Raw genomic sequence first — 22,976 nt, forward strand, 5'->3', positions numbered from 1 at the left:
CGGCGGCGGCGGCGGCGGCGGCGGCGGTGGCGGCGGCGGATCGGGCCTGCGAGCCAGCCCGGGGCCCGGCGAGCTGGGCAAGGTCAAGAAGGAGCAGCAGGACGGCGAGGCGGACGATGACAAGTTCCCCGTGTGCATCCGCGAGGCGGTCAGCCAGGTGCTGAGCGGCTACGACTGGACGCTGGTGCCCATGCCCGTGCGCGTCAACGGCGCCAGCAAGAGCAAACCGCACGTCAAGCGGCCCATGAACGCCTTCATGGTGTGGGCGCAGGCGGCGCGCAGGAAGCTGGCCGACCAGTACCCGCACCTGCACAACGCGGAGCTCAGCAAGACGCTGGGCAAGCTGTGGAGGTGAGCGCCCTCGACTCGCCTCCGGGGAGCTCCCGCGGGCCCCCTGGCTGCGGGGGGATTCAGGCTGGACGGGCACTGCCCGGGCCCCGCTCCCGGGGTGGGGGGGGGGGGGGGGGGAGCCACCGCTTTGATGGGCCTGGAAGACCAGGTGTGGGCTTCGGGCCCGCCCTTCCCCCACGAGTACCCCCTTGGGGTGGCGCTGGCTGAGAACTCGTGCGGCCTAGGCACGGCTCCCCACCTGGGGCAGCGGGCTGGAGGGCGCCCCCTCGTGGCTGGAATTCTGTCGGGTGGCGGGCGAAGCGTCTGAGCTTCTTCCTGGGGGAGTGAAGGCCAGGGGGAGGGAAGGATCCCGAGCGGCCCACACCAAAGGCCTTCACTCATGGCTTTCCCGCAGGCACAGCACACTCAGCGGTGCCACGGCCACCAGTCCCAGTGGTCAGGGGGATGCCCGAGGAATGCTTGGGGAAAGAGCTGAAGGCCTGGCTGGAGAGGCAGGGAAACTGAGGCAGCCAGCTGGAGCATGAGGGGGCAGCTCAAGAAAACAAGAAATTCGGACAGGAGTCTTTGAAAGAGTGAGGGACGAAGAACCACCAAGGATCTATCACTGCAGGATCCCGTCCCGTCCCAGCTACCTTCACGGTGCCTTCCTCATCCTCTCCTCCTTCAGGCTGGGGAGGGGAGGAAGGGGGGGGGGGGGCTCTTCATTCCCTAGGAAAGGGGACACACAGAAAGAAGTCTCCCCTCCCACCTTGTCCCAGAGCTGCCAGGCCTGCCTCTCCCTCCCTCCCTCCCTCCCTCCCCCCTCCCTCTCCCAGTCCAGCCGCCATCTTCTTCTCCAGGGCCCCACCCAGCATTGAGTAACCTCCTACCCCTTCAGCCCCAGAGCTGGCGCTGAGAGCCCTCCCTACCCAGGAGGAAACCCTGGCCCCTTCCTACCCAGGGTCCCTCAGAGTCCCAGGTTCCCTGGGGCCAAACCTCTGGGGAAGAACATGCCCCCCAAGGAGGAAGTCGGGGCCCCCCTCAGCTCAGGTCTGGGGCTCAGCCCGGCCCCTTTGGGATATGTTGAGCAGGGCAGCAACCCCCGACCTCAGGCGTCCTGGGCAGCTCAGAAGAAGAACAGGGGCTCCGGGAGGTACGAGCCCACAGAGGCCACCTGATTCCCCAGGACGCTGCCCGAGAGACAGGCCCACAAAGGCAAAGGGATCGCAAAGGCCGCGTCACAGCTGGTGGCAGAGCAGGGCCAAACCCAGGTCTCCTGATTCTTCATCTGGAGGTCTTCCCCCCACACTGTCCTTGGTGACAGTGGCGGGTTACCCCTTCACTCTAAGGTGTGGTCAGGAGTGAGGCGGACAGGCAGAGATGGGGAGGGCAGGAGCGAGGCGCACCCGAGTTTCAGAAAGTCTGGGCTTCTCAGGGGAGCCTGCCTCCCTCCTGCTGCTGCCGTCCCCATGCTGGCCCCAGCATCATGGAAGGGTCTAGAAGGCCAAAGGTTGAAGAGGGCTCCCCAAGAGACCGAGAGGGATTCACATCCAGTCCCATGGCCCTGTCCTTGGCCACGTGTTTGCTGATGGCCTGGTGGTCCTTCACCTCCCCGTCTCCGCCCTCGGCGCTCTGTTCATCCTGGGCAGGCAGGCCCTGGGCTTAGTGGCCAGCCTGCTGTGTGGACCCAGAGGCTCCAGCTCTGCCCAAGGTCCATCCGCACCCAGGTAGGGCTCAGCCCGGGGCCAGTTTGGTACAGAGAAGAGCAAATGAGAGCCAGAGAGCCAGGAGGGAGAAAGGCATGCAGACGGAGCAGGCCCTGGGGATTATGAACAGCCCACAGCACCGGCCCAGTGATAGCATCAAAGCAAGGATAGACCCCCACGTCTCCCTCACCCCTTGCGAAGGATTTAAGACTGGACCTTCCATTGTCCCTGTCCCCGTTCCACCAGACCAGAGCCCTGGGCTCGGGCTCCCTCAGGAAGACTGGTTTCTGGCCATCATCGATTGGCCTCCAGGGCCACGCTAGAGTCGGGCAATCAGGAAAGCAGGCGCTGTTTGCCCAGGACCCAGCCCCAGGGGGCAGGACGGTGGCTGGACTCTGACAAGGATCCAAGGCCATGCCCACGCCCAGCGGGCTACCAGGATCTTGGCTGGGGGGTCCTGAGAGGCATCTAAAGATGGGCTGGGCTGGGCTGGCCAGTCCCTCCAGGGGCTCCTCCTGAAAGCCCTCCCAGGATCACGACTCCCAGGCCATCAGGAAGGGGGATGGTTAGACAGAACTGGGAAACGGGGGCCCTACACCCGAAAACGGCAAGACATGCAGACTTGCTGCATGTGTGGGGTGCTGGAAGTAGGTTGGGGTCAGACACACCAGCGTCCAGGTCCTGGCTCCTAAGTGGCGACGTGAGCTCCGACAGTCGAGCTAACCTTCCGTGCGCGCCTGGGAAAGGCTTGTTAGATACCGATCGCGTGGTGACGGTTGTATATGGGTTGATTTGTCTGGAGAGAATAGAGTCAGGAGACTAGAAAGGGGGTCACAGGCTGGAGCCTCTCCTGACCCCCAAGCCCACAGGCCCCTTCCCTAACAGGAGAGCAGCAGTGAGTGCCCCACTTTGGGAGCCCCCCACCCATTGGCCGGGGTTTCCAGTTTTCCCGGGGTGGGGGAGAACCAGTCTACCCTCCATATCCTCTATTCCAAACTTTGAACATGTAGAAGACAGAGGCCGGGTGGCAAATGAGGATCGGGTTTGCAGTTAGAGCTGTGGGCACCGCTGGGGCCTGGGAGGGGGGCGATGCCCAGGGAGGCTGGTGTTGGGGTCAAGATTAGATTTGAGAGGGTTTGCAAGGTGGGGCCGGATGATGGGCCTGGGGTTAGGAGGGAGTGAATAGAATTGAGGTCAGTGTGAGGTTGGGGTTGGAGCCATCCGACAACCGCGGTGGGGGTGGAGAGGACCGAAAGTGCGGATTCTGTCAAGGTGAGGGTACTGCTGGGACCCGGCATGGGAGGCGACAGTGAGCGCGGTACTGGAAGCTTCCCTCTCCTCTGGCCTGTGCCCCCCGCTCCGTGCCCCCTGCCATTTTCTTGCTGAGTCACGCCCAGCTGCCAGCTACACAGAGGGCACAAGGAAGAGTTGGGTGGGACAGGAAGCTCAGGGTCCCCAGCCTTTCCGGAGCCTCCGCGCTGGGGTCTTGGGCCTGCTCTGCGCCCTCTAGTACCTCTGTCTCCCCGCCCCCAACACGCACACCCCCTTCGGGCCCGCCCCACCCACTCCACCGGCCCAGCCTCCCAGGGGCCCCGGCCTGGGGCTACAGCCCACTCTCTGACCCCTGGGGCGCTGGCCTGGGGTCTCCATCCCGTCACTCAGTCGCAGGGACCCTTGGCGAAAGCTGGGCTACGCTAGGCTGGGTGCCGGCAGCCTGGGGGGAGGGGGGCAGCCGGGGAAGCTAAGCCGCACAGGAATGCTGCCACCGGCTCGGAGGTGCCTGGTATGACCACCCCCTCCCATCCTGGGCAGGAGGGCTCGGCTTCTGCTGACTGGGGGAAGAGAGCACCCACTGGGGAGGGGGTGGGCAGCTGGAGAGGCCCTTTGGGCAGAGGGGCAGAGCCGCGCCCACAAAGTAAGTCCCTCCTGTGTAGGACTCAGGAGTCCGTCCTTTCCCCTCCGCTCCCTCTGCAAGGTACCCTGTCCTGCCCTCCTCACCCTGGGGCATCGGAGCCTTAAACATCACCCCCTCCACCGTCCTCCAGCCCGGGCCCCCCGAGGCTGGAGCTGGGAGGGCAGGGGCACTGCCTTCAAGGCTTTCCTCCAAGCTTGGTCTCAGACTGGGGAGAGGGTCTGTTTGCCTCTGTCCCAGGGTCTGGGGAGAAAGTCTAGCTTCCTCTACCCTCTGTCACCCCCTGGACAAGGAGATAGGATCTCCCCCCAGGATGCAGTGACCCCACAGAGGGAAGGGGGCTCACGTCGTGTCCCTCCAGCCGCACCACACTGGAATTCACAAAATGAGCACTCCAGAGTTGAGAGGGCCTACCCCCAGCACTGGCACGGCACCTGTTCCTCCAGGTGCCCACCCTCCCCGCCCCCAGGCCCAGTGCAGAGTGCTTCACGCACGCTACCTTGGCCAATCCCACACCCAGGGAGGTAGGCTTTATCATCCTCATTTGATAGGAAGAAACTGAGACTCAGAGAAGTGACAGGAAGAAACTAAGGCTCAGAGAAGTGATTTGTCCACGGTCACACGCTAGCAAGTAGCAGAGACTGGGCTCTTCCCCCGCACTCTGCTGCTTCCCGGCTCGCATACCTCCAGCTCCGGGGAGCTCACCCCCTAAGGAGGCAGCCAGTGTTCTACCGGCGGACAGCTTTGATGACGAGAGAGTTTTTTCCTTTCCTTGGACTGAGCGAAGCTCTGCGTCCCTCAGATGCTCTATTCCTACTGCTAACTCCATCATCGGGGGCTGCCAGAAACAACAGCCTAATCCCGCTCTCACCAAAGCTCCTGAGTTTAGGGACAGAGATCACAGCCTTCTGAGCCTGTGGTTCCTTGGGCCTCACATCTTCCAGATTGTAAATCAAAGAACCGGGCCCTGCCCGCTGGGCTCCCCCATCCGGGGACCTCATTTCTTCCAGGGTAGATACTCACTCTGGCCCCTCTGCTGTCTCCCCCAACTGTACTGCCCCAGGCTGCTGAACGAGAGTGACAAGCGCCCCTTCATTGAGGAAGCCGAGCGGCTCCGGATGCAGCACAAAAAGGACCACCCGGACTACAAGTACCAGCCCCGGAGGCGGAAGAATGGGAAGGCGGCCCAGGGGGAGTCAGAGTGTCCCGGCGGCGAGGCCGAGCAGGGTGGGGCCGCCGCCATCCAGGCCCATTACAAGAGCGCCCACCTGGACCACCGGCACCCCGGAGAGGGCTCCCCCATGTCAGACGGGAACCCTGAACACCCCTCAGGTGAGCGCCGGGCTGATGACGAGCTTTGGGTGGGGACAGCCTGGGCGCTGGGGAGGGGCGAAGGCTGGCCGTCGTGAGACTCTGATGACCCACAACCGCCCTGGACGCTGGGGCCGTTCAGGGGTCTTCTGATGTGTGTGTGTGTGTGTGTGTGTGTGTGTGTGTGTGCGCGCGGCGCTGTGCCGTTCGTTGCCCCAGCTGGGGTGCAGGGGCCCAGAGGGACCTCAGTGGGAGCTGAGGCGCCAGAGGAAGTGGCTGGGCAAGATGGCTCTGGCTGATGGAAGAGGGCGCTGCTGCTGAGCCAAGAGGCCAGTTAAGGAGGCCGGGGAGGCGCAGGGGTGAGTTACAGCAGGGAAAGCAGAGACAGGATGCTTTTGAGAAATGGGAGATCAGATGGAGGAGAGACCCTTGCCTCTTTCCCACCTCTCAGTCTGATGGGGGAGCCACGGCATGGGATGTTGAGATCGTGCCACAGAGGAACAGACATAGGGCCGTCTTGTTTCATCTCCATTAGCGCAAGTAAGGCTGACATTAACTGAGCACCTGCTCGGGGTGTACCAGGCACCCTGCTGATTGCCATACTGAGTATTAACTCGGTCACTCCAAACTGTGATTAGGGCAGCCGCGCCGCCTGGGCTCAGAAGCCTGCGTGAGCACAGCTCTACCTTCAGAAGACACACCTGGCGTCCCCCTTTGTGCCCGGCCTGGGAGCAGACACCAGGGGCATCAACAAGAGAAGCCACCACGGTCCCTGGCGGTGGGAGTCCCCACAGTCCAGAGGGAGGGGCAGGGATGAAAACACATGCATGAAGAAGACACAAGGGTGCGTGAAGCCAGAGCCTCCCAGAAGGAGGCCGTGTCTGAGCCGCTTGCCGTCATCTCTGTTTTACTGATAAGGCAGTAGGTCAGAGACGGTAGGCATTTCCCCAGAATCGCACAGTGACAGAGCCAGGATTCAAACCCAGGCGGTGTCTCAAAATCCAGAGCGCTTGGCCGGGGCACGACTTGGCATTGCCTCTGGTCTGAAGTGGTGGGAGAGGCGGGGAGAGACACAGAAATGCCCTCAAGGAGCCCCTGGCCTCATAGACTGTGGACGTGTTCTCTCTCTGAGGGGATCCCCGGTCCTGCCATCTCTCCCCCACACACGTATACTTTACTTCAGAGACTCAGGGACACACACACACACACACACACACACACACACACATCAGAAGACCCCGGACCAGGTACAGAACCACCACCCCAGGCTCTAACTGTGGGCATGGGCTTTTTTTTCTCCAAGGCCCAGCTCAGCTGGTCCTTGGTGAGACCTTCCCCAAGTCCCCAGGGCAGGTGGGGGGTGGGGGTGGCACCTTCCTCTAGTCTCCTGAGCCCTCTGCATACCCTGTAACTTCTGATGCTGCCCTCCGCTACTGTGCGCGTCTCTGGATCTCCCCCAAGACTCTGAGCTTATGAAGAGGGGATCCACTTGATTTACGTTTGTACGCCCTGTGCCTGGCACGCTGCCCCCCCCCCCCCCCCCCCCGCCCCCTGCCCTAAGCATCGGGTGAATGACAATGTGAGTGAGAAAACAGACATTGGAAGAGGGGTGGAGCAAGTCAGCTAGATATCTCAGTGTCCTCCTGATCCAGCAAGGAAAAGCTGCTGGAGGGCTGGGGGCAGCACAGCTGAGCAAGGAGTGGGGGGACAGAGCGTGGCTGGTGGGGCAGAGTCGGAGGGAAGGCTTCCTGGAGTGAGGGGCACTTGAGCTGGCTTTGGCAGGAGGGATGGGGCCGGAGGGGACACATGGCTGTTTGGGGGCCGGGGGTGGGGGTGGAGGGTGGGGGAGGGGGCCCAGGCAAGCTAGCAAAGGTGAAGCAGTCGAGAGTGATGAGGGCAGGAGAGGTCGGCACCAAGGAGAGCAGCTGGCAGAAGCCAGGCATGCGCAGAAGAGAACAGACAAGTGCAGACCAAGGGCCAGACCCGTCGGGGTAGACAGCGAAGGGGCAGGGGAGCAGGGCGGGGAGCCGACATCAGCCGATACGAGGAAGAACTCCCCAACAGAGAGGGCTTTTCAAAATGCAGCAAGCCTCTCCAGGACATGGGTGACGGAGGGAGTCCCCGCTCTGGGCGGGAGGCAGGACACGCCCCTAAGAATGGGGACTTTCAGAGACAACTGGAGACCAGCCCTAGACCATTAAATAAGTGAAATGCCAACTCGGGCTGCCCAAACACGCAGAACCCACGAGGTCACGCAGTGATCGGTCCTCGGCCTCCTGGAGGCAGCTTTTCTGAAGGTGAGCCGTCAGGATCCAGAAGCCTCTGACCCGGCTTCCCGCTTGCTTTCTGTCTCCCTTCCCCCCCCCAGGCCAGAGCCATGGTCCACCTACCCCTCCGACCACCCCAAAGACAGAGCTGCAGTCGGGCAAGGCAGACCCCAAGCGGGATGGGCGCTCCATGGGGGAGGGCGGGAAGCCTCACATCGACTTCGGCAACGTGGACATCGGTGAGATCAGTCACGAGGTAATGTCCAACATGGAGACCTTTGATGTGGCCGAGTTGGACCAGTACCTGCCACCCAACGGGCACCCGGGCCACGTGGGCAGCTACTCGGCAGCCGGCTACGGGCTGGGCAGCGCCCTGGCTGTGGCCAGTGGACATTCCGCCTGGATCTCCAAGCCACCGGGTGTGGCTCTGCCCACGGTCTCGCCACCCGGTGTGGATGCCAAAGCCCAGGTGAAGACGGAGACCGCGGGGCCCCAGGGCCCCCCGCACTACACCGACCAGCCATCCACCTCGCAGATCGCCTACACCTCCCTCAGCCTGCCCCACTACGGCTCTGCCTTCCCCTCCATCTCCCGCCCCCAGTTTGACTACTCTGACCATCAGCCCTCAGGACCCTATTACGGCCATTCAGGCCAGGCCTCTGGCCTCTATTCGGCCTTCTCTTACATGGGGCCCTCGCAGCGGCCCCTCTACACGGCCATCTCTGACCCCAGCCCCTCAGGGCCCCAGTCCCACAGCCCCACGCACTGGGAGCAGCCAGTATACACGACGCTGTCCCGGCCTTAAAGGGGGCCCTGTCATCACCACCCTGCCCGGCCCCTCTGGGTAGCATGCCCCGTCCCCCAGCCTTTGTGCCCTGTTCCTCGCCCATCTCAGACCTGGTGGTGGGCCGTGGAGGAGGGTGCAGAGGCTGACAGCGGAGAGAAGGCTTTCTGTCTGGCTCACTGCCTTTGATGACCCCACCCCATCCTATCCAGGCTCCAGCCCAGGCAAAGCCCCGGGCTCCTAGGCTGGGCAGAGGAGAAGGAGGTTGATTGTCGCCCCTAGACTGAACGATGAGGGGCCGCACCTTCCCACCCCCCACCCGCCCCCCCGGAATGACCCTCATCCCAGGACCTGAGAAAGACCCACTCTCACCCTCCTCTGGGGGTGGGGGAGGCAGCCGGGGCTGGGCAGGAACCAGAGGCCTTGCCGTACCTTGTGCCCATGTTCACGCTCTCGTGGAGAATGAGGGGTCTGACATAGCCCTTGCCACTGTGCCTAAGATCAAAGCCAGCCAGAGACCTGCATGATGCCTGCAGTGGGCTACGTCCACCCGTCCGCCCGGGGAGGACAGCTTTGAAAGCCTGGGAGGGGAGGGGTCTCAGAGGGAGGTCTCCTTATCCCCTCAGCGCCCCCTCCCCTTCCGGACACAGGCAGGAGTTGATACAGAGGCCTCGAGATGCAATTCTGTGCCCACCAAACCCCCTTCTTCGTCTAACGGAGAAAGAGGCCCCGGTCCTTCTCTTCCTCCTCCGCCACAGCCTCCCAGACCTGGAGGCACAGCCCAGGTGAGGAGGCAGGGCCCCAGGCAAGGGTTCAGAGACAATTCACAGAGCCTTCCTCCCAGGCTCCCCGCCGCCTCGCCCCTCACCAGGCTCTGCGGTCCCTGCTCTGTCAGCCCCAACTCCTCAGGCTTCCCAGAGTGTTGTAGCTGCTCAGGCCCCGGCCCTCAGCTCCGGGAGGAGACGCGGGGTCCGGCGCCCAGGTGGCTGGGAGCAGGCCGAGGACACTAAACTCCCGACATGTACATTCTGCCCTGGCCTTTTGCCCTATGCTTCCCAGTGGTATCTGAATAAAGTATGTAGCTCTGTCTGCCCCCATCTTCCTGTTCTGCAGCCCCCACAGTCCACATGTAACTCATGACTGCCCCCTTTTATTTATCTCAGTAGCTCCCTCTCCCCTCGCCCCCGTCCTAGGTACTCCAGCCCCTATTAACTCTGCATTAAGCCTTCCACATAATAAAATTAAAGGTTCCGGTTACCTGCTTGGTGGGCCTGACCTGGCCTGTCTCTTGGTTTCTTATCCCTCAACTGGGCTCCCTCAAATGCTCTCTGGAAGTGGCCTAGGGGTGGAATTCAAAGGACAGATCACCCAAAGGACTCCTCTCTCCCCTGAGAAGGCGGAGGCCAGGCAGGGTATGGGGACGGCCGGCATCCCCGTGGGCTCAGCGTTGAGTTCGGGGTTGAGGCCTCAGCCGGGAGCTCTCCCCCAGCCCAGCTGTGCCCACGCTGCAGGTGGCTCATTTGCCGTCCAGCTGGAACTCAGCAAGAGCACCTTCCAAGGAGCCCCTCTTCCTTGCCTGGCAGAGGGGGTGGGAATTTGAAAGAGGGGCAGGGGTCAAACCTGACGTCTGGCTGCCTGCAGCCAGCAGGCCTGTCCTTTAGGATGTGTCGATGGGCCTTCGTTCACTGCGCCCCTCTCTGTGCCCCCTCTCCCCTAACACACACACACACACACACACACACACACACACACACACACACACCTTGGTCCACTCCAAGATCAAGCCAAGTCTTCGTGGCAGCTGCCTGTGTCTGGGTATAAACCCGGGATGGCAGACACGCGACCTAATCCTCCAGGGCTCATTTCCCAAGAGCTCTCCCCTCGGTGCCATTCCAGACAGTTCTCAGGGACCAGGGAAACCTCTTTACCGCCACGCTCCACCGATGGATGGCTCTGGCGGTTGGAAGTCTTCCTTAGACCCCGCGCGTAGCAACAGCAACAGCTACCATGCGCTGAGCGCTCCCTGGCCAAGTGCTCGGCCAAGTGGTTTCTGCCACTCAGGCCTAGGAGAGAGTGGACCCGCTCATTCTCCCTGTTTTCCCCGTGGGCAGCTGCGAAACTTCGAGAGGTGGGTGCTGAGAAGGGCTGGGGCCAGAATCTGAAGCCAGGGGACTCTGGAGCTCGTGCTCTGAACCACTGTCACTTTCACCTGCCCATGGCTTGCGGGCCACACTTCTGCTTGTAATCTGGTGATATTTCTCTTGCTGCTCCAGACCAGCATCCCCAGCCCCCTCATCTGTTTCTTCGATCTGTGGGCTCCAGCCCAAACTGTACAGAAGCTATTCTCTGGGGTCTTCGTTTGTTATGTTGTGGGTAAATGCAGGACTTTATGCTGATTTTTAATAGATTTCATCTTGTGGGATCTGACCATTTCCCCACCTCTATTAAGTCTTGGAATTCTGGGTCCAACTTATTAGCGCTCCTTCCGAGCTTTATGGATCTGCAGACTTGAATACCCTAAGTCACTAATTTAAAAAAAAAAAAAAAAGGTTGAAATGAACAGGGACAGGCCCGTATACACTACTGAAGATTCTCCATCATCGGTTCTATCATCTGCACTCTTAGGGGAAGACTGTCCGATCAATTTTGAATCTATTTAGAAGTACAAACTTCTCCATTGTGGCTGTATGCAGAGACTGGCCTGATGCCTTGTTAAAATCAAGATTCGCTCTATCCCACCAACCTACCAGACCAGTAACCTTTGAGAAAGGGAAATGTGGCTCATTTGGCGATATTCTTAGAAACCCTGACAGCTCCTGGATCTCCTCTTTATTAGCTATGTGTTTTCAAACATGCAACAACCTGTTCTAGAATTTTGTCAGGGATCAATCAGTACTAACCTGAGGTGCTCGCAGTTTTTACAACCCACCCTTTCCCCTCTATTGAAAAGCAGGTTGTCGGTCCATTTCCAGTCCGTTCACTGCTCCTGCTGTCAGTGAGGTTGTGGACACAAGAGCCAGCAGGGCAGAGGGGAGGGGCCTCATCGAGATGAAACCGCCACCACCAGGACCCTGCCTCTCGTGAGACAGAGATGGACTGGGAAGTCATTGGGGATACGGGAGGAGGGAAAGTGGCCCCAGAGAGGACAAATGACCCTGGAGAAGTTGGAAGACCTGGCTTGTGCTCACCCCTTAGACCTAAGGTTCTGGATGAGCTTGGGCCTCAGCAAGGCAGTGGCCCCATGTGTATAGAGATGGGGCCACATGTTTCTGGCGAGGACTGAAGAGGCTATGCCCCAGCCTGGCCAGCTGAGCAGCAAGGGACGGACTCCACGAAAGAGGGGAAGGGAGACAGGAGGAAAACCACCCCTTTTTCCATCTCCCTTACACCCTATCCCCTAAGGGTTAACCCCCTACTCCCTCTCCCATCCCCTTCTCTCTTCCCCCGCCCAAACCCCATCTCCCTTTAATCACATCTGATACTGAGCGGCCCAGCAGGAACAAAGAGACCATTGAGAGGATCGGGGCCGAGAAAGTGACCCCGCGCTCTGGGGCGGCCGCCTGGACGCCAGCACAAAGGCGGCATTTCAGAGCTGGAATTTCAGCACCCAACTTGATTAAAGGACTCCACAGGCTTGGAGGAGGGAGGAAGGGGGTGCGAAGTCCACTGCTCCCCGGATTAACCCTTCTTCAGAGTGGCAAGCACCCCTCCCGCCCCCGGGGACGCTCATTACTCCCACTCTGTCCACAGAGCACCCACCCAGGAGACCCTGCCTCTTTTGCAGAAGTCAGGCAAGCCTGCCCCTCTTCTTCCTGGAAGGGGAGCTGGCAGCAGAATGGAGGGCAAGGCTGGAATATTCAGGGAGCCAACCGTCCCCTCTATCTCTGTTGGTATCAAGATACACCCTCTTCCTGTCCCCACAAGGGAGAGGGGAAGCAACGTGATTGGTCTTACTGCAAGCTGGGTAAGCAGGGTGAAGAGAACAGGACCCAGCAGAGCCTAGGGCAGAGGAAGGGGAGCTCCAGTCCCGATTTAATGTCATACCCGGAACCCAGGAGCCCTGCTTCCCCGCCCACCGTCATCCCAGTCAAGGTCTGGGAGGAGCACGGGCCCTACACAGAAGGGAAAGGACATCTTCCAGAGGTGGGGAAGGAGAGAGGATGGCAGAGGCGGACCAGAAGGCCACGGAAGGCAGTGTACGGGCGGTGACCTGGGGAGTGGGGACAGGGCTGGGACAGGGGTGGGCAGGTGTTCAGTCCTCGCTCCAGCTGCTGCCTTGCCCAGCAGGGCTCTGCCTGGGGAGGGCGGGAGATCACTGCATCCCCAAGCTTCCTGCTGGGGCACTAGCTCCTGAAAGGGGATCCGAGCCCACGATAAGAGGCTCGAGGCAGGTCCTCAGGAAACAATGGGTGGCTTGATGAGACCTGCTCTGTGATACTCCTGAGAAGGGAGAAGCCCCTGAAGCCAGTCCCCACTGGAAAGGAAATTGGGGGTTTCCGTGGCAACCAGTTCCCTGGGCACAAAGACCCGTCTGTCTGCTGGGAAGGCAGCTGAGGTGTCTCCCTGTAGCAGCCTTTGCGCTGGTGAACAGGGAGATGGAGGGAGGGATGCGGGGGATCCACAAGGAGTAAGGCCCCTGGTGCTTCTTGAGCTGACAGTCACGGGGCCACAGGAATGGGTGCACCCGCCAGGCAGCAGGGTGCTATCAGGGAAGGAGCGAGGGGGCATCACAGAGAGCTGGAGGCAGAGGGGGATGAAAGGTTGAAAGGTTTATTATTTACACGTATAAAGAATGTGAAAATAGAAACTAGGATGAGGCACAGCCAGGAAGATGATTCCAGCTCAGTCGGTGATGATGAGCTCGTCTACCCCCCAGTCTTCATAGCTCCCGTCTGGCAGGTAGCGGCGAATGATGATGGGGATCTTTCGGGCCCTGTGGCAGGGAGAAGTCACAAGTATATGAGGGCTGGTGACCCGAGCTCTAAAGCAGAAGGGACACACTGTATGCAGAATGCAAGGGGAGGGAAGTCGTAGCAGCATCCTTTTAGGACTAGGTGTGGAAAAGAAATTACAATAAAAAGAGAGTTCCTGCGTCCCAGGGACGGTGGCTCTGGAAAGGCTCTGCCATCCGAGGGCTGAAGAGGGGAGGAGGGGAAGTGTGGAGGGATACTGGTAAGGCCAAGTGCAGCAGGAAGAGGGAGATTCTGACAGACAGGAGAGGACCCTGCCTCGTCAAAGCCCTCCCCCTTTGCCTGCCGCCTCCCACCCCCCTGCCTGGCGGGCTGACCCCAGAACAAACTAAGGACCAAGAGGAACAAGAATCTCACCTCCCGGGCAGGGGTGTGGGGCAGAGGTGTGCAGCAGAGAACCTGGGGGATACCCTGCAGGGCTCAGGAGCAGTGAACCACGATCTGGGTGACTTACTTGAGCTCTTTCATGGCGATGAGCAAGGGATCTGTCTCCCCCTCCAGCTCCACCATCACAGGGGCACACATCCTGTAGGTACAGGGACAGGTGTTGGGGGAGAAGGGCCCAGCAGGAAATCAGGGGGCTCACTTCACAGACAGGATCAGATCAGCATCCCAGTCCTCACCTAGAAAGGTCACCTTCCAGGGAGACAGGCAGGCATGGGAGGGTGGGAACGTGTTCAGGGGCACTGCCATAGTGAGGAGAAGCAAGTGGGAACCAGGAGACTGGATTTAAATTCTGCCTCCAAAGACACACTGAATTTCTCTCCAAATCTCAGTATCCTCGTTTGAAAATGGGAGACAGTCCTGCCTCACCTACGACACTAAAACGTTACTAACAAGTAAAGGCTCACTAAGAACCACATGCTGTTCTCAGCTCTTTATGGGGATGACCCCATTCTGAGGGAAGTACTGCTATTATTTCCATTTTACTGATGAGGAAACTGAGGCACAGAGAGATCAGCAATCTGCCAAGATCACACAGCCATTTGAATCCCGCATGTTCCTACCCACTGTGCTGTAATGCCTCCCACTAATAAGTTAAAGATCCATACGCTTAAGAAAGGCAGAGCCGACCACAGACTCCTGGGCCCGGCAACCACGGCAGAGTATTCCAGCGCAAAGGAATGGCCAGGCAAAGGCTCGCTCTAACCCAACTCCTCAGGCCTGCCTCAGGGCCCAGCCAGCTCATTTTCCTTCTCTACCTTGGCAACACCCCTCGCCGTCCTACTCTTCCAGCCTCCATACGGGGCCTGCGATCAGGCACGCACCTGCCTACGACCCTCCATGGCGCCCCACGGCCATCAGCCAGAACCCAGTCTGGCTCCTGCTTGTCCTTCTAGGTGCACCTTCTCATGCTACTTGCCTGTACTTATCCCACGTTCCCGCCTTACCACGTCCCCAAGGCTCCCTGTACACACCCTGCTGTTTCCCTTCTGCATCCTCTTGTAAGCTCTTCCTCTCCCTACAAGCCTGGGAGGGGCTCACATGTCTCCACTCTGGAAATCGTCCGCCCTGAAAACGCTCAGCGCCCTGACTCATTTGACACAAGCTTCTCGATCTCACTGTACTGTAGCTGCTTATTTGAAGTTTCCTGCATTAGACCAGAGCACCTTGTGACCCAGGCCACATGCCCTAACAACAACTGCTCTTCAGAAGAGGCTCTAAAAATGAACAGGAGGAATGCCAACTCTAGGCCTACCTCCTCTAGGAAGCCACCATTCATGATTTCAGCACAAGTTTATACTAACGGATCCCCAACCTAACAATCACCAGAATTACTAGGAGAGCATGCTAAAAACACAGGCTCGCAGCTCCTGCTCCAGACCCCCTGACTAGCAATTCTGGTGAAGGAGCCTGAGAACCTCCATTTGCAAAGCTTACCAGGCGACTCTGATCATCAGCCGGTCTGAGAGCCACCAGTTTACACAATGTAATTGATTAATCTTATTACTATTTTGATTTCTGTTACTTCCAAAAGCCCTGAAAATTTCGCAGGGGCAGGGACCAAATGTTTAACTTTCCCTATATCCCCTCTCAAGTATGTAAGTCCTTCCCTACATTTAAAGCTTTAAAAAACATAGCAAACTGTTTTTCCTAATCTGCCTACACCTTATTTCTTTCAAGATAGGAATAATCCAAGTTCATTCATCCAGCCTTGTGCACACAATGTGCGAATCATGAGTGTGCCCTCAGGTATTATGTCTGCACCAGTGACCCCACAAACTTGGCAACGATCCTTAGGAAGTGGCTGTGTCAAACATCAGCCACCAGGTGGTGCTAAAAAACCAGAGTGAGACTTCATCCAAATAATCCAAGAACTATTTGTTCAGCACCAACAAGCTGCAGCATCGCACACCTGGTACTAGGGGACGAGATCCAGCCCTTGGCTGTCTGAGGACTCACGGCACGCTGGCAACCACCAAACGGCATCCTAACCCTTAAGTGGAAGGGGCACAACAGACCCAACTAGGTTGAACCGAGCTTCTCTCCCAAAGCAAAGCGGGACACGGGTCTTGGTAGCGTCCTGAACGTCCGCCTCCAAACTTTCAAGTGCCCCACCCTGTCCACCAAACGCATGCCGATCCCCTGAACCTGTCATTTGAGGCACCGGTGACATCTTTTCCAGCCCCTTGTGCCCCTAGCTACTTGCCATTCCCCCACCACAATCCACGCTTGCCTGTCTTTCCTCGCACTGTCTCTGGCACCTGGGTCACCCTCAAAACCACCTGCCTTTCCCCATTCCTCTTGAATTCTAATCCTTTCATGAGGCTCTCCCAGTCACCCCTACAACTACCCCCTTCTCTTTCTCGTGCCTTCTGGAAAGCACTGCTCCCGTCTGCCTTGGGTTCTGGTTATTTGTGAGCCATCTCCCCCAAGGCAGCAAACACCGGGGGGACTGGGGCGGGGGCGGGGGGGGGGGGGACTGTGGCCATCTGGGATCATCTTTGCATCCCCAGCGGGTGCAAGCACACTACCTCAGTCGGCACTGAAAGACTTTAAGCTTGCATACGATCATTCTCTTTGTTTGAAAGATAATTGACAAGTTCTTCTTTCTGCTGGATCATTTTTAGCCTAGACAAGCACTGCCCACTGGCATGTTCTGCAATGATGGAAACATCCTCTGTCTGCGCTCTCTGTTATGGAGTCCTAGCCACACGTGGCTACTGAGCACCTAAAATGTGGCTAATGAGACTGAAAACCTGAACTTTTCATTTCACTTCATCTTACTTAACATAAACGGCCACATGCGGCAGGCGGCTGCCATAACTGATGGTGCAGACCCCCAGGATCCTGACCCAGCGACCATCCCAACTGTCATGCTCAGTGCAGCCCTAATTCCGCCCAGACCAGCCAAGAGTACAAGCAGGCCAGGGAGAGGTCTACTGCTTTAGAGAAGGCGAGGAACAGGGTTACCCACCCATAAAACCCTGTTGGGAGCGCACATGGTGGTCATCTTTACCCCACAGGAGTAACGGGGATAAAGCCCAGTGCTATTTGAAAACAAATGAGGGAACACACAGAGTAGAATCTCCTTTAGCATCAGCACTCCACAGAGCTGACCCCAGCGTTTCTGGCCAATTCTCCACGATTCCCTACCTGATGCGCCCATCCGACCAGACACCCATCTCCCATACCAGCTTGTAAGACGTTGGGGTGGGGGTTCATTTCCTCAGCCTTGTCTCTCCCTGGGGAGGACATTCTGTTAGAGTATGCAGAGCACGTGTGTCCTCCCTCTGTTCCCGGACTCACTGCTCCGTAGGAAAGAAGAGTCACTCCCAGGAGGGAGTGTGGGAGGAAAAGCGTCCGTGGCCCAGCGTCGACAGTCCCTGCTCTCTCAAAGCCACCTGCCTACAGAGAGGGTGCTTTCAGGTCTGTTCGCCCACAGCCTTGGCAGGCAGGCTGGCTGGCCCCTGCAGACACAGGCTCCAGATGCCCACAGTGCCTATGGCCGACAGGGTGAATGTGCAGCCATCGGACATTTTCACGTTCAGATGACAGAATCACCTGTCCACTGGCTAGTTCCTGAACCTTCTCATTCTTCTCCTGGGTTCAAACTTAGGAGAAAGGCAAGGCTGCTCTGTGCTTTCGCTCCTCTAGCCTGGCCTCTACATGGAGGGCCTCCCCACTCCTCTGGGCTGGCCACCGTCCATGTCGGGTCAAGAACCACCTTAAGCCAGACAGGTGCTGCCACAGCAGCCCTGATCCACCAGCCCACGATGGTCTATAGCTCCCTGAACTCACACTTTTTTTTCTTTGTTTTGCTTCACTAACCTAATAGGCACCCAAGTTCTGTACTTTCCTTATGTTTCTATTGGACTGTTACTTGGCTCCTCAGATGTTCACGTCCTATTTCTCCTACTGGATCACCAACTCCCTGAGGGCAGGAGTCTAGAACAGTGCCCGGCACACAGAGACAGCACCGCCGTTGCTTAGCATGTGAGACCAGGGAGAGTGTTTTCAGGTGCCGGGTGGGCCACATCAATAGCTCGGAAGCTTACTGTGGCCTGACCGACAGAAAAGATCACGAAAGGGCATATACTCACGCGATCTGGAGGGCTCGGGTGCCCAGCACACGGGCTCGCTCATACTTGGTCATATACGGTGTGGTGATTCGCTTCTGGTTGGCCTGTGGTCGCTCTCCAGAGGGGAGGATCTCGACGTTCTCCTGGCCCTCCTGGACGCCAAGACAGAAAAGAGGGAAAGTCTCAGGTGTATTTTCTGGGTCGAGGGGCAGGACGATAATGACAATGATTACAATCCCCCCCACCAATACTGCTTATCACGTGCCAGCATGCACACCCGCAGTTAGTGACACCTGCTTTAATTCTCACGATAACCTTACGTGGTGGGCATTATAGTGCCTGGCTCAGAGCGTTAGCTAACTTGGTCAAAGTCTCAGACCTAGTAAAAAAGAAGAACCACGACTGGGATTCCAGAGCCAACTGCCTCATCCGGAAGAGGGAAGCAGATGGCCTGGAGATGGGGTGGCTCCAGAACATTAGCCATATGCCAAGAAGTCCTTCAGCACAGACAAGTCTCTTTAAGCAGGGGGCAAGGAATAAGCACCCCATCTTTCAGACAGGGTAACTGAATCAGCAGGTCAAGTGGCTAAAAAGTCAAAGTGAAGGCAAGGATACACAGGCGCTCACGTGTATTCAACAATTACTTATGAAGGATCTGTCATGTGCCAAACATCATAATGGATGATAAGACAGCAAGTGAAGCATTTCTGCTGTCAAAGAATTCACAGTCAGGAGAGGAGACAAGAGTAAACAAAGCAGCAGGTGCTACAAAGGTTGGCAAGTGGACAATGAAGTTCACGAGAAGGTGGGGGGGGGACATCAAACTCATGCTGGGGGTTAGGAAGGCTGTCGAGAGACGAAACAAGCAACTCTAGAAGGAGTAGGAGCTGCCAAGCCAACGAGAAACAGAAGGGCAGTCCAGGTAGGCTGAGTTGCAGGCACAAAAGCACAGCGGTGGGAGACAATGTATGCGTTGTGAAGTATGATTAGAGCAAAAGGTGTGCAAAGGGTTTTAGGCAGGAGAATAAATTCTATAATAAATAACGAATTAGGGGCGCCTGGCTAGTTCAGTGGATACAGCATGTGAGTCTTGATCTCGAGGTTATGAGCTCGAGCCTCGTGTTGGCTGTAGAGATTACTAAAATAAACAACAAAAAAAGAATTAAATCAACAAATATTTATTGAGTGCTTACTACGTGTCAGTGTTCTAAGTGCCTGAAATAGAAGAGTAAGACAGATAAAAATTCTTTCCCCTATAGAGCTTGTATTACAAGAGATAACAAAATTAACAAGTAACATACGTGGTATAAAAACTAAAGAGGGGCGCCCGGGTGACTCAGTCAGTTAAGCATCTGACTCTCGATTTCAGCTCAGGTCATGATCTCACGGTTCAGGGGATCGAGCTTTGTGTGAGCTCTGCACTGACAGCATGGAGCCTGCTTGGGATTCTCTCCCCCGCCCCCGCCCCCCCCCAATTAAAAAAAAACACTTAAAAAAAAAAAAAAATGTAAAGGTATCCCTACAGATGCTCTGTTGAGCATATCCTGTAGAGGGTAAGGGCAGAAGCAGACCATAGAGCAAGACGAGTAGTAAGCAATCAGGTAGGCAGGTAAGAGAAACTGTGGCAGCAGAATGGCCAATCCAGCAGAGTGGTGGGAGACTGACGGCAGGAAAAGCAGTAACACATTTCCGCAGCAAAGTGAGGGAAGCGGAATAAAGACCTCAGCCAGGCTGAAGCACTGAGAATGGAGAAACAGAAACAGGGCTGGACCATGCGTAGGAGGCAAAATCAACCAAATAGGGATGGTAGGGGACCAGGACAGGGGAGGACGTTTCTGACTCAGCGAACAGGTACCCGAGAGTGCCGTGCAGAAGAAAGAGAAAATCCAAAAATGGGGGCTTCAGCTTCCAAGCCTAAAATAACTGAGGGATCACTCCCTTTCCAGGAGCCATAAAGCACTTCCTCCATCAGTCACGGCACAGAAAGCCCAATGTCATTCATGAAATTCGTAACCCATCCACCTGGTGACACAAGTCAGAAACCTGGGGGTCACCCCTGTCACCTCCCACTTTCTTAGTTCCATCTCCAATCCACCAAAAATACCTCTTTTGTCCATTTTCTTATCACTTACGTTACCAGCACCCAGGTCCAAGCCACGGGTCTCTCGCCTAGATGGAGAGACCCTCAAGGTCTCTGTCTTTAACTCCCGCTCCTCCCCAACTCACTCGTCACTCTGACACCAGAATGCCCTTTCTAAAGTGTACACGGGATAGTGCCACTCCCCGGCTCAACACTTGTCGGTGGGAGCGCCTGGCTGGCTCAGTCCGTAGAAAGTACAACTCTTGATCTCAAGGTTGTGGGTTTGAGCCCCACAGCCCCACACCGGGTGTAGGGATTACTTTAAAAAAATAAATTTAAAAATATTTTTAAAAACCACAACACGTGGTGGCCTCTAAGTGCCTTTAGGCTATAAAATCCTGCCTGATGTGGGCCCTTACCTCTCCAGCTTTATCCCAGACCACTCTCCCCAGGGCTCCTTCAGTAAACCCTGCCCATAGGGCACCTAACACATAACAATCAACACACGCTTGCTGAATGAATGAAGGTGATATTTCACACATCAGTAAACCAACTGCCCCCAAAGCCACAGGCTATGGTCCACCCTGTAGGACTTTTCCTCCACCCAGGACTGGAACACTGCTCACTCTAACTGGGGGTGCTTGTGGCAGGGGATGTGACCCGCAAGAGGCAGATTCATTCAGGCGATTATCACCGGCCGGGTTATTTGGCAGCTTGGACTGCAGAAAAGGGGAGTCCACAGCTAAATACTGACCTCCTCGGCATTCTCCAAGTCACCTAGCCCTTCATCCTCCTCCACATCATCAAAGTCGTCACCATCAAAACTGTACAAGAAGAAGAGGGCAGTTAGTTGGAGCATCACTTACTAGAATCAAAGACAGCAGAGGGGCGCCTGGGTGGCTCAGTCGGTTAAGCATCTGACTTCGACTCAGGTCATGATCTCACGGCTTGTGAGGTCAAGCCCTGCATCAGGCTCTGTGATGACAGCTCAGAGCCTGGAGCCTGCTTCAGATCTTGTTTGTCTGTCTGTCTGTCTCTCTCTCTCCCCCTCCCCCGCTCAGACTCTGTCTCTCAAAAATAAATAAATGTTAAAAAAAATTTTTTTAGGGGCGCCTGGGTGGCGCAGTCGGTTAAGCGTCCGACTTCAGCCAGGTCACGATCTCGCGGTCTGTGAGTTCGAGCCCTGCGTCAGGCTCTGGGCTGATGGCTCGGAGCCTGGAGCCTGTTTCCGATTCTGTGTCTCCCTCCCTCTCTGCCCCTCCCCCGTTCATGCTCTGTCTCTCTCTGTCCCAAAAATAAATAAACGTTGAAAAAAAAAAATTTTTTTTTTTAAAAATTTTTTTAAAGACAGCAGAATACCCGTATCTCACTCAGTACGTAGAACTGACTCAATAAGTAACTACTTAATGAGTGAATCAAACTTCTTTTCCATTTTACTTCCATCCTTACCCCCATCAGCCCCCAAATTTCGCTAGGACTCACTCATCATCACTGTTTCTCTACTGGATCATTCCCATCAACATATAAACATGTAGTTCTTTTCCCATCTTAAAAAATAAACAAAACTGGGGCGCCTGGGTGGCGCAGTCGGTTAAGCATCCGACTTCAGCCAGGTCACGATCTCACCGTCCGTGGGTTCGAGCCCCGCATAGGGCTCTGGGCTGATGGCTCAGAGCCTGGAGCCTGTTTCCGATTCTGTGTCTCCCTCTCTCTCTGCCCCTCCCCCGTTCATGCTCTGTCTCTCTCTGTCCCAAAAATAAATAAACGTTGAAAAAAAAATTTAAAAAAAAAAAAATAAACAAAACTTATTTCGCTTGTACCCCCCACCGAGCCCTATGTCCATGCTCCTCTTGGGAGCCAAATTCATGAAAGCTGTCCCTCTTCTGTCTCCAGTTGTGTCATAATCTCACGCCAGCAAGGCTTTTACCTCCACAGTTCTAGCAAAACCAGCCTTCTCAAGTTCATTAATGGCTGCCACGTTGCTAAATCCAATGGACAAGTCTTGTTCTCCTTTAGCTGAATCTCTCAGTTGGCGCACCAGACCACCCCCCCCACACACACACACTCCCCAGCTCAATACTCTGCCCTCACTTAACTACAAGGACACCTCTCTCTTGGGGTTCTCCCACCTCACTGGCTGTCCCATCTCAGTCTCCTATGCTGGTTTCCTCCTCTCTTCCCCACAGGCACTCAATGCTGGAATGCCCTAACAGTCCCCAGCCATCTCTTCTTCTCTACCGACACTCCCCTGAGGTTTTCACCTGATTCTTACTTTTGACTAAAATACAGTATACTCTATTTCATATACACACTGCTGATGACTCCACTATTTTCATCTTGATAAGACGCATCTCCTCCGACCCCACGTATCAGGAAATCTTTGGGCTCTACCTTCAACATCGATCCAGAATTCAACACCACCTGCCGTCACCACCTCTCCTAGTGCCACCCCAGTCCAAGCCACGACCTTCTCACCGAGATTCCTGCAACCCTTCCAGACCTTTACCACCCCCCGAGTCTCGCCAGACTCTCCCCTGGACTCCTTCTCTACTACGTACGTCTACCACGTACTCTCACACGACCCTGCATTATCTGTTTATGGGCCTGTCCCCTCTTCTAGAAAGGGCGCCCCCGGGGACGAGAGACTATGCCTAGTTCACCTCAATACTCTCATTACAAGACACGGAGCCCGGCTCGCTGTTAGTCGGCTGAAAGACCTTTTTCACTGCTCCTCGAGCCGGGCCTCTGGATGGATCTTTCCTCCCGGCCCCCCGCCCTTCTCCCCCGCAGCTCCGCGGGCCCACTCAGCACCCGCAGTCCCCTCAAGACACTGCCCCTCGAGCCTGGCTCCTCGGCCTCCTTCGACCCAGGCTCCCGCTTCACCCGCCCCTTCCCAAGCTCCCGCACTCACTTGTCCTCGTTATCTGACATGACGCCGGCGCCGCAGCGACCCCACTCCGCGCCAGGGACCCGCGCGGAGACCCGAAAACAGCGCGCCTCCGCCTCGAGCGGCGCCACGCGTGTTCTGCGCCTGCGCCGTGACCCAGAGGCAAGTACTTCCGGTAGGCAGGCCGAAGCCGTAACTGTGCGCAC

General features: G+C 57.0%; 2 protein-coding genes across 2 annotated transcripts in view; one reads left to right on the forward strand and one right to left on the reverse strand.

Annotated features, from left to right (window-relative positions):
- SOX10 (SRY-box transcription factor 10) overlaps positions 1-9,572 on the forward strand; it is a 10,832-nt gene extending 1,260 nt beyond the window's left edge. Inside the window, exons 3-5 of the mRNA XM_040490875.1 lie at positions 25-351; positions 5,012-5,280; positions 7,628-9,572. Of these exons, the coding sequence (XP_040346809.1) occupies positions 25-351; positions 5,012-5,280; positions 7,628-8,331 (1,300 nt within the window). The 3' untranslated portion in view covers positions 8,332-9,572. The remainder of the gene's footprint in view (positions 1-24; positions 352-5,011; positions 5,281-7,627) is intronic.
- A 3,492-nt stretch (positions 9,573-13,064) lies between these two features.
- On the reverse strand, positions 13,065-22,934 carry POLR2F (RNA polymerase II, I and III subunit F). Its single transcript, XM_040490874.1, has 5 exons — positions 22,795-22,934; positions 20,638-20,707; positions 17,825-17,955; positions 13,735-13,806; positions 13,065-13,243 (listed from the first exon to the last, which is right to left on the reverse strand). Exons 1-5 carry the CDS (start codon positions 22,812-22,814, stop codon positions 13,153-13,155), a joined length of 384 nt encoding a protein of 127 aa, XP_040346808.1. The 5' UTR covers positions 22,815-22,934; the 3' UTR covers positions 13,065-13,152.
- Between the last annotated feature and the right edge of the window lie 42 nt (positions 22,935-22,976).

Source organism: Herpailurus yagouaroundi, unplaced genomic scaffold, assembly GCF_014898765.1.
Source record: "Herpailurus yagouaroundi ecotype Mexico unplaced genomic scaffold, PumYag 182, whole genome shotgun sequence".
Classification (NCBI taxonomy): domain Eukaryota; kingdom Metazoa; phylum Chordata; class Mammalia; order Carnivora; family Felidae; genus Herpailurus; species Herpailurus yagouaroundi.

Bases quoted from the DNA above. Each gene is read 5' to 3' on its own strand.
- POLR2F (XM_040490874.1), bottom strand. From the start codon at position 22,814: ATGTCAGATAACGAGGACAA. The intron at 20,708-22,794 runs GTGAGTGCGGGA...CTTCTTGTACAG, and splicing joins ATGTCAGATAACGAGGACAA to TTTTGATGGTGACGACTTTG. The intron at 17,956-20,637 runs GTCAGTATTTAG...CTTGGCGTCCAG, and splicing joins ACTTGGAGAATGCCGAGGAG to GAGGGCCAGGAGAACGTCGA.